Genomic DNA, 11,487 nt, shown 5'->3' on the forward strand with positions numbered 1-11,487 from the left:
GGGGCAGTGTCACCAGGTTTAAGCAAGATACAAATGTAGGAGACTACGATGACAATTCAAAAATGGAGGGAATCATTAATATAGTGAAAAGAATTCTCCTTCCAGAGGCGCTATGTCTTACACGGCTTCAGAGACCACCACCAACTACATCAAAAAGTACATTATTACAACCTCCACCGTTCATCATGTGTTGTTTGTTGTGAAACATTTGACTCTGCCCTCTAGTGCTATCTATAGGCTGTATCTATGCAATCATAAATGAGGCATGGAAGTATGAGGGCAGTGACATTTACAATATTTGAAACGGACGTACATAAATGAGCCCTCAGAGAAACTGTATTACCCTCAGCACAGTGACTACACTACCCCATTAGGAATTCATTTATACACTACTTGACATTAAATCCCTCGCCTTATTAGACCTTATGAGAACTGACAACTTTCTAATAAAGATGGCATTTAATATTTATATGACTAATATTTCATTAACATATCCATATATATGCTGGTATAACACAACCTCCAACAGCCAATATATTTACCGTATGTCTGCCTTCCATACAGCTCGCGTCAACAAGGTATGAAAATAATCTTGCGGTGGTGTAAAACCTGCCTGAGATTAATAATTCATCCCGTCACCGCTGTCATCATGTGGTAATGCAGATGAGTACAAGGATGTGCTTTTCATGTTGGTGTGTTCAGGTATTGATTTTCTAACAGCATACTGCAGACCTTGGCGGGTGATTTTCATACCTTGGATGTCAGATCTGATAACAGGTCCCTGAATGCACCAGCAGGTGAGAGGTTTCAAATTGGATCCTGCTTTCAACCACTTCACAAAAACGTGACTTCTACTTAAAAGTCAACAGAATGATCAAAGTGATGGCTTAAGAATATATCAGTTGTGTAGTGCAAGTTTCACTGCACTAGACTCAAAATCATTCCAAGGGCTCTGTTTCAATTCTACATTGATGCTTAAAAATGAAAACATATTTCATAAATGACTACATGGCTGGCTCAGGTGGCTATTTTTTACAGGGTTGATCTCCTGTGTTTGTGTGTGTAAGGTAATGTCCGGGTTAAACCAACCCCCCGGTATCATTCCAACACTGACCTGCTCTGTCCTCCAGAGAGGTGCTAACGCTAAACCTGTAAGCCTTACTGAGTCACCCTGCCAGAGACAGTTTCTCCCCGAGGCCCTGCAAGGTGAAATCTGCCTGAACTCGAACCCCTTCACCTGAACCTAATCTCCCTATCTTTATCCATTCATCCCTCTACCTCTCTTTTCTTCTCCGTGACCATCACGTTATTGTAGTGTGGTTAGGTCTCGCCTGAGTCTGTTTATCTGCCAGTGTTTCCCTGCAATTGTATCATGATACAGCTGATGTAAGACTGCGTTAACACAGGATCAAGATGGAGGTTTATCTTCCAACGTGTCAGATGAAGCAGCCCAGTCACCAGGAAAAAATGTTGGCATTGTACGTTTCTGTAAACCACGGATACATTACATTTGTACATTCATACGTGTCATATCAAGGTTTGCTAAAGTGACTTAGTTCTGATTACATGTATAAGCTGACTCAGTGAGACAGCTGCCAATGTCTGAGACCAACAAACAACAACACTGCTTGTTTTTAGCAAGCCATGGCTGCATTTCTAGCGAGGATCGTGCTTCGAAACTGGTCCCTCTGCATTTCCAGCTGAGATTGTGGCCCCAAAACTGGGTATTTTAAGCCAAAATATGATCTTTTCCTAACCTTAACCACATGGTTTTTGCACCTATAGCTGCTACATAACAGGATGCAAATGTTACATATCCATGGTTTGCAGAAACATAATTGCCAACATTTATGCTGGTGATTGGCCTGAATTAACACACATTTGCAACAGGAATCGATTACACCACGACAGCCTTGATCTTAGCATATGTGGACTGTGATGCTCAAGAGAAGGAGAAAAAGCAGCTGAGAAACAGAGAGAGAATAAGTGGAAGTGTATATGAGGTGTAAGCAAAAAAGAAATGAGAACACAAGCTGCATAATTATGTGCGGTTGCTCTCTCTTTCTCCCCCAGCTACAGCTCTCCATCAGTCCCTATGGAGGCTGGTTGTAGTACTCCAGTCATGAAAGGCTGCAGGCAACTACAGAACAGCTCTTTCCTGCTCTCGAGGCTCATTCCCAGGATGCCTGTTTTTCTAGCACGCAGCTAGAGTAGATCAATCCCACTATCAGCACTGACATGAACTCTAAAGCACACTTGAGGAGCATCGTTAATAATAAACTTGACATTATGAGTATTTTGCCAGATAGAGTCCATAAATTGAGGTTTTATCAGCAAGTGTATGCTCTGAAAGTCTGAGATGCAGCAGGAATTACATCTACCTCCCATTCATATGATTCATAATCTCATTATAGAAAATGTGAGGTCATTTTAATAACCTGTTTCTTATGGCAGCGCAGAGAAGTCTCTGACACTAGATCCGACAGCATCCCGGGGGCCATTACATATGGATAGAGGAAGTGTGAAAGCAGAGACTGAGAGGGATGGAGAGAATAGATGTCTGAGGTCTCGCATGGCCTTCTGTAAGTGTCTCTTTTTAACAATCTCTCTGGGGAATCTGCCGCAGGCGAGGCGATATCACAGCCTCTTTCTCGCTTTCTTTTTTTCTGCAATATAGCACACATTTGCCAGATAAGCCTCATTCTGTGCAAACAAAATCACCCATCACCTCCGTGGGGGTTGTGAGCGCTCCGCGGGGACTCGCTAAATAAAAGTGCGATGATCTAAAGGTCATGTGACGACAGAGCTGTAACCTGTCGACAAACACAGGCACGTGGAGTCGCGTGAACACACTGCTCACCAATACATATTGGTTTTGACTTGGTGTGTACATTGTGCTGTGCTGAAAGAGTGCATGTGACATAAACACACACACACACGCACATGCTGAGACGGATAAGCTGATGGCTCCTGAGTGACGACACTTATTTGACTCAGGGGAACCGTGCTGAGGAGTCATGCTGAGCGAGCTGGCCTATGTCAAGAATGAGTTGTAGCTCTCCTGCAGAAACACACCTGCACACGCTCTTGATTGCCTCCTGTAAAGTGCACATATGCAAAGCATGCTGAGAGACAAGCAAACCTTCAACCATCTCTTCTTCAGGGGTTCTGTGTAGCTCTCCACATGAACTACAGCTGCAAGGACAGTATTTTAAAACACCCACCTAGTACTTCAAAGCAGTTTTAAGGCCTCAGTATGCTTCAAACACAGTGCATGTCAGGTCACGTCGCAGCGTCAGAAACCCCCTTTGCAGACGTTTACTGGGTCCAGACCTTGGAATCCGCCCATTACACTAAGTTGACTGATTAATCTGGCATCATGACATGAAGCAGCAGTTGCTTAAAGTCAGAAACAATCCAATGAGCACCACGAGGGGACTAGAGATTAGCCAATCAGCACCACCAGCAGGTCGAACGCAGTTGTCAAGCTGTGTGCTGGAACCAATGGGTAGTAATACCAACAATGACGATACTCTGCTCTTAAAACTGGTAAAAACAGATATGTTGGCATGACTACGCATCAGTGTGGACTTAAAATGATGTTAGATTCAAGCGCATATGTCTCTAGTCTCTAGTGACTGGTCAAGAAAAAATGACAGTTTTGTCTGATATAAGGTAGGTGTTAACTTTCCAAAACACACATTTCAACAATTCTGCCCACTTTCTGCAGCTGTGGGCCAGGTATGAAGAGGTACAAAGACGTGCGACAATAGGCAAAGTTCGACTCTCTTGATCATCCATCACTTTTTGTGTATGTGAGTGAGTATAACACCATGAATGCTTCAGAGGGAAGAAGGTTTGAGAGTGTGTTATGTTATCTCCATTTGTACATTCATTCAGCAGAGACATTAAATGTATAGAAAAAAAACTGTAATTTTGAATGTGGCCACTCAGAACAGCTTAAAAACATCTGTGCTGTCAGAATGGTCAGACAAAATGCTATCCAACTTTCAGCCTAGTTCAGCTGTAGAATACTGAGACCTTTATAGTAGCGTTTTGGCCCAAGTAATATATTTTTTTCTGGAAAATTTATGTGGAAGAAAAAGGAACATATCATAGTCTATGTCGTTTTTTAGTAGAGAGAATGAAGTGTTGCATTAAGGGTTGTTTGCAGCCTTGATGTTGCTAAGCTAACAAGTTTCTCTACGTCTGTTTTTTCCTGCCATGGAGGAAATAAATTCCTTTTTCTTGATGTCTTTACTGCAGAAAATACACTGGCAACAAAATTATCTGTCAAGCAGCCAAAAATCAGCGATGTCATGATTCAAAAAGACAAAAAGAAGTCTGACAAAAAAGCCAGAGAAAATCATTCTGACTGCTCTTAGAATCTGACGGGAAGGTGCCATGTCACTATACCAATAGCCCAAAATTCTGAAGCCCCATTAGTCCAGAAATGTCCTGCTGGACTAACAGCCCATTTCTGTGTCAGCCCGTTATCCCAAAAACAGCCGCCAATTGCTCCCAAGTCTCATTTCTCTGAAAATACACTTTCTGCAGTTAGTTACGATTTTCCAGCGGAGTTTGAGCCACCGAATGTGGATGTTTTAAGCCAAAAGGTGATATTTTCCTAACCATAACCAAGTGGTTTTCATTCTTATACCTTACCACGACCTCCAGTGTGGGCAGCGCCATGTGAAGATGGAGTTTGGTTGAGCTCCTCATGGGACTACCAATATATTTATTCTTTTTAAACCACTCTCTACAACCCTACATGTTTTTATAGGTAAGTTAAGTCGACAACTTTTCAATTGCTGAGAGAAAAATGCCAAAAAGTCGCCAAGGAAGCAACAAGTCGGAGGCTAACGCTAATGCTTATACCTTACCACACCTTCACATACTGGGATGTTGACGTGGAATTTCAACATGTCCGCTAAAAATAATGCACAAATCTAACGTATCCATACTTTAGAGCAGAAGCGGTCCTGGCTAGTTTTACACCCTGGGCGAACCATCCCTCAGCGCCAGCCACCCTCCTCCCCTGACAAGTAAAGAACAGTCCCTCCATAAGTAAAGAACAGTCCCTAAAGTGCGGTGAGATGTGTGGGCCGTTACCTGCCACAAAGAGAGAAATGTGAACGGCTCGTTTCTCCTCTGACACACCACATACCTGTGTGCCACCACGGCTCGGTTGTCCAGGTACTACTGGGCAGTCATGACACCAACGAAAGAGGAAATTACTGGACCTGGAGTCGGACTTCTCTGTTGCCGGTAAGCTGTTATCTTGCACCACAGAGCACAATGAGCCTCTGCCATATTCCTGTCTGTGACCCCCATTCAATCCACAAAAGCCAGGATTCGCCTTTCCTTTCTGCTGCTGGTTGAAACGTGATAATAGAGGCGCCCCAGCGTCCACTCCACTAACTTGACGTGGAAATGAGCAGTAGTCTAGAAAACTGGCAAGTTTTGGGGTTTTTTGGGGGGTTTTTTTGGAGGGCGCTCGTGCGCCCTCACATAGATTGCGCCCTGGGCGGTCGCCCACATTGCCCATAGCAAAAACCGTCCCTGGTTTAGAGAAATGCACAATGAGAACATTTTTTTCTGGCAATTGGACAGTCTTATTGCAGGGAGTGTGTATTTTCTGGGAAACATTACTTGCTGTTGGAGAAGTGAAATAGGCAAAATAGGGTTTCAGAATTTTGGGTCATTGGAGCAGTGTGCAGTCCCCAACAGGAGAGTGACTGATAGATGAGCAACACAAACGTAGAATTTATGCTCTGCTTTTTATGGAAGTATTTTGCCATTCCCTTTTACAAGAAAAAGGCTTTAATGATCAACAGTATGTTATCCTTGGACAAATAGTTTTGAGGGGTAACTTTTATCCATCTTGAAGATGTTTAACCACTGCTCACTTGTCAAGAAAGGTATTGCCAGTATAAATATTTGGTCTGCTAATTACTCTTATGTTTTATTTTAACAGGCAGAAAAGTCAATGATGTACTTACAGCTTTAATCACTCACTTAACATTCCAGTCGCTGCAACCCATGAGTCCATTTGTACTGCAAATGGACAAGCCTAAAGACTGTTTCATTAAGTGCCCTGTCTTCTATCAAGCTCCACTTCCTATTCCATTATTGGAGATCAATATCAGATTGTGGGAGGATGCGCCTGCATGTTTAGCGGGCCCACGCCGACCAATGGCAGCTCACATATGGGACTGTAGCCTATGGGAGCTGGACCACAGAGACAGCATGAGTGATGTGTTGACAGTAGTTAGGTAGAGAGTGCTTCATCACGGTTTCTCATCAGAGGCCGTGTGTACCAACAGGCGCTGGGGTCCCACGGTCCATCAGATGGTCCCCGTCGATTTACACCTGCCCCACTGCCCGTAATGGCAGGAATTAATCACAGGTAGCAGGTGAATACACAAACACACACTCACAGATAGGACCGAAACCCATCCAAGCACGTGTGATAATAAGACAGTACACAGGAGCAGGAGTGTTTCTGCACACACACACACACACAACCCTGACCGTAGAAGGGAATCTCTAGAGCTGTTCGTAATCTTACACAAACAAGTGTTACATTCCCCCTAATGTGTGTGTGACTCATGTATGACGAATCCACTCAGGGCTGCAGGCTGTTGTCATGGTGGGCTCATGAGAACACACGCTGGCATCACCTCACGGACAGCAACCTGTCCAACGCTTTCTCCGGCAGGACGGCACCTGCGCTGACCAATGAAATGCGTGAAATCCCAGCGGGGGGACCAATAGGTTTTAGGATTGAGGGAGTATTAGCGTGCGTTTATAAAAATTCATGTCAGCAGTGATGTCCCAGATTAGATGGTTTTGAGCTGTAGAAAAGCCAGATGCAGGGAAGGCACTTTACTGAGGGAACGTACAGGCTGTCACACAGAAACTAAAGCTAAAAATGGTCAACTGGCTCTTTTCATATCATCAGTAAGAGCACTAAGTGAATAGGAAAGCTTCTGATTAACACATTTCAAGGGATAAATAAATATCATGAATGAAATCCTCCCTCTGTTTGTCCGTGTTTTAAGTTAGTAAAATGTCACATGTATGTCCAAGCAGCAACACCTTTTAGACTTCCAGTAAACATACCTGTGCATACCCAGGGCTGTGTTGTGAAGGTAACATCCAACAAACAACCAGCCTAATTTACAGAGGTGTAGACTCGAGTCAAATTACATGAACTCGAGTCACAAATTTGATAATTACATTCAATTTAAAAAAAAATCTAAAAAGACTTGCAACTCAGCTTTGGCCTCTACACCAGTGACCCATGACCTCACTTAGACTTGAGCCTTTTGACTTGAAAATACTTGAAACCTTCCCCCATACCCAAAGATTAAAAAGTATGCAATTTGAAAAGTGTGCCACAACTTAATGCCCCTCATTTCTTGAATCAGCTTACATTTTCTAAATTGAATACATTATTACCCTGTTGTTAAAAAGGCATTACATTTGGTGACGAGTACATTATGACTTGTTCAGGACTTCAGACTCAATGTTTAGGACTTGGGACTCAACTTGGGACTTGAGTGTAAAGACTTGAGACTTGAGACCTAGAGTTGTCTTGCTTTAATCTGAATCAGGGACTCATTTTGTTCCAGAGTTGCGTTATTACCTAGAGTTGGTTCATGTTCTCACGGCAGCATTTACAAGCAGACCAGATCAAATGCCTTGTGCAAGAAAGCTGCTCTTGATTGGTCAGAATTTCCATGTGGGAAAAATCCAGGAAGTAAAGCAAACGTAGAAGAAGACTACACTTGCAAGATAAATGTGACACTTTCTAATGTCACAATGGAGGGACAATTATGCAGGTTGATTTTAGCGCTGCTCATCGTGGACTATATTGCTGTCATTGTTCATTTTAGTCAAACCATACAGTTTGAAAATGAGGCGCGGCTCCAACTAGAAAACAATGTTTTGATGCATTGGATGTGCTGAATGTGCATATTAAGGCAGTACAGGAGGAGGTGCACATTAATAATCCTCCAGGACTGTAACATGCTCATGTTTAACCCAAACAATGTGTCACGTGACTGCAGTTGGTTCAGATCCAGGTCGGAACACATTCTCACCACAAATGAACCGCACCAGAGTTCGTTTGTAACCAGACCAAACAGGGCAGGTGTGAAAGCACCCTTGCAAAACAATGACTTGGTCCTATCTTTGCTATTTTACCATGGAAACCACTACAATAATTCTCTTAGTCGAGTTAGTAAAGAAAGGAAAGCCTGTCCTCAATCAGTTGGCCAATTGGACAGTTAATCAATAATCAGTTTACAGCTGCTAAAAGAGTTTCACTTACAGCTTAAATAACAACTACCTGTAAAAGCACTTTAAATGGCTGTTATACTGTCTGACTGTTGTGCACTGAGAGGCTACAGCTATCACTACATCCTTCACCATGTCAACCTGAGCTCAAACCACTCGACAGCGAGGATCCACCCTGCTGAAGTGTCCTTGAGCCGACCACTGAATAGCTTCCTATTAGCTGAAGAGATGCTGTTGATATTGTCCTGACCTCTGAACTTCCTGCACACATAAAATCAGTTTTATATTGCCGGAAAAATGCACCACCTGAGTTTGCTCAGACAGATACTTTACACAGAACGATGGAAGCATTTCAAAAGCTGTAATTCACTGGTTTACTGAAACACTGTGTACATTATAAAAGCTGAGGTATTGCTGGACAGTGAGTGGGAATGGAAACCAAATGTATTGAGCCTAAACAAATGTTACACTGTGCAGGGCTGCTGGAAACCTTGCATGTAAATTTTGGTATTTTGAAAAAGTTCCTCCCGTCATCTGAACATTTCAACTGTCTGGACAACAGATATATTCTGCGTGAAGATGATCTGAGACTTTTTGCCGCCGGGTGTCCTGGTTGCCCTGCTTAGGTCATGACATGCAGCACCATCTCGTGACGAGACAGTCCTCTTGGCTTCCTACCAACGTCCTACAGACTGAGGCCATGTGTCTGCTCGCTTGTCTGTGAATAACTGCTCCTCGCCGCCCCTCGCCTTCGCTCTGTCTTTTTACTCTTTCTCCATCATCTGCTCTCTGTCTCTCACATCTCGCACTCTGTGGATTTCAGTTCATCGCTTCTCTACTTTGCAACCAAACTCCTTCTTTCCCCATCTTTTCCTCAGTTTCCTTTGGGGATTTTATTTCTCTTCATCCTCCTTAAAAACCCTCTGTTTCTGCTCTCGTCTCTTTCTCGCTGCCGCTGAGACCCTGCAGCCAGGATGACTAGTCCAGTTGATGAGCGACACTGCTCCTCCAGTGTGTCATGAATGAGGGGAAGCAAATGCTGACCCATCATCCCATCATAACACCAAAAGGAAACAAGTCTATCTAACCATCCAGCCGACACAGAATGCTCTCAGAGCAGCACTCCAAATCACTTCAGTTTCATAAACTGGCAAAATTCACACTCAGAGCTTTGTCAGCAGAAGAAGACTCATTTCCTGCCAAAAAAAGGATGTTTCTCCACATCAGTCACTTCGTTAACTGGCTGACATTTATTCACTCAATAATTCAAGAGTACCACTAGTGCGAGTGAGTCAGTGGCTACAGGGGATTGGCTTAAACTGCTAATTCAGACAGTCTCTAATGAACCCATGCTGAACCTGTGGTTTTCAAACATGTCCCAAGAAAACCCCAAACTCAGAAATGTGTCCTTTACTAGATGTGAAATCATGTTTAATACCATCTCCAAAGCTGATGCGCCTCTGTGGCTAAAACGCTCATCAATAATTGCTCGTCCTGCGGCCAACGGGAATGAGTTATTCAAACTAAAATACAAGACATCCCGGCATGTATAGTGATGCATAAATCATAACTGCCCTGACCTTGCGCTCGTGACTAGTTTTTTTAGGTTGCGGAATGACTTCATACTTGACAGAGAAAGAAAGCGAAAGATAAGAGGGAAGGCGGGAGGGAGGGGTTGGATTGTGGGAAAGCTGAAATGAGGCTTGGGATGGCATCTGAAGCAGAGTTGACGAGAGGAAAAAGGAGGGAGAAAGAAGACATCAGCGTGGCGAGGTGCAGCAGAAAATGAATGACAGCAATAAAGGCATTGTAGACTTTAAGGTGAGGTATCGTCACACTGCTTTGGATGTCCAAAGCCTTTGTGTGCACACAGTGTCCCTCCTGGTCGCTTAACCCTCCCGTCACTGTCAGTCAGAGGGATTAATGACTGAGAGTGGTGCGGGGAAGGATTCATATCCTGCACATGCATTGGCATACTTGTATTTTGAATACTGTATGCATGCATGGACGTACAGCAGAAACATAAGGACACATGCACATGACAGCAATCGAACACTGCACTCTGACAAGAACTCACCTTCCGATCATAGTAGAGTGCTGCTGCACAGCGGCCTCTAGGAGGCGCTCTAGGATGGTCCATTCTCCCATGGTTGGAGTCAGGAGGCATCCACTGGGCACAGGAAATCAGCTGGGGGTTTTCCAGTCAGCAGGGCACCGGAGCTGGTCCCTTCTTCTGAGTCTTCAAGTCCACTTGTTGGGTTGCAATGAGGTAGGGAGCGGCGTCAGGTGGCTTGTCCGGTGTTTAAAGAGGAGTCAACCTCGAAGGAGCTCAGTGACACCTCATTGTGAGCTTCTTTTCTTTAGGTGCTGTCCCAAAGTACGCACACGCCCTTAACTGCACCTGAGATGGTTGGACTGAAGCTCGTCTACTTGCTCGCTGCACACACACTCATCGTTGAGTGTGTTATTCTTCGTCCATGTGTCTGTCTTCCTGCCTCCCTCCTTGTGTCCCTTCTCTGGGTGCACCGGACCCTGTCACCTCCTACAACAGCTGCTCTGTCATATGTTCTCGCACTGACACACACACCTGCTCCAGCATGCAGACACACCAGCGCTCATCTACTTCTACTGAGTTTCAAGGTAGTTTGTGCAAACAGGCATCCATCACTCCGCCCTCACACACTGGTTCTTTGACAGCATCTTGTAGTAACTCTGGGCAGGCTCAGGTCCGTACACTCATGTGAGCCTGAGTAACCGGGGATCTGTGTCTCTGCTCGTTCTCTGCTCCTCCATTCTCTTCATTTCTTCCACCCAATGGATTCCTTCTCCTCCTCTCTGTTGCTCCTCTCCTTCTCTTCTGGTTTGGTTCAGGCAGCGCTGGACTGAAGCATCGCACTCCTCTTCCTCCTCTTCCACCGTCTCCTTCCCTCTGCTTGAAACCGTGCGAGAGTCACTGGCTTCTCCAGTCCTCCTCGTCCTCACTGCCTCCCTCCTTCTCTCCGCGTTTCTGTCAGCGTGGTTTACGAGAGGCAGCTCTCCTTTCCTCTCTTCCCTTCATCTTGTTTTTCCCTTCCCACTTGGTTTCTCTCTCTTTCTCTCTCCGTTTGCGCCCTCCACCTGCCTCCGTCTCTCTCTCTGAGCCAGTAGGCAGCCAGACCGAGCGTGTGTCTAGAGGATTAGAGA

General features: G+C 44.5%; 1 protein-coding gene across 1 annotated transcript in view; it reads right to left on the minus strand.

Annotated features, from left to right (window-relative positions):
* Positions 1-11,487, minus strand: part of LOC125888362 (gap junction delta-2 protein) — a 36,590-nt gene extending 25,103 nt beyond the window's left edge. Inside the window, exon 1 of the mRNA XM_049575676.1 lies at positions 10,382-11,487. Within this exon, the coding sequence (XP_049431633.1) occupies positions 10,382-10,452 (71 nt within the window). The 5' untranslated portion in view covers positions 10,453-11,487. The remainder of the gene's footprint in view (positions 1-10,381) is intronic.

This window comes from Epinephelus fuscoguttatus, linkage group LG5 (assembly GCF_011397635.1).
Source record: "Epinephelus fuscoguttatus linkage group LG5, E.fuscoguttatus.final_Chr_v1".
NCBI classification, from domain to species: domain Eukaryota; kingdom Metazoa; phylum Chordata; class Actinopteri; order Perciformes; family Serranidae; genus Epinephelus; species Epinephelus fuscoguttatus.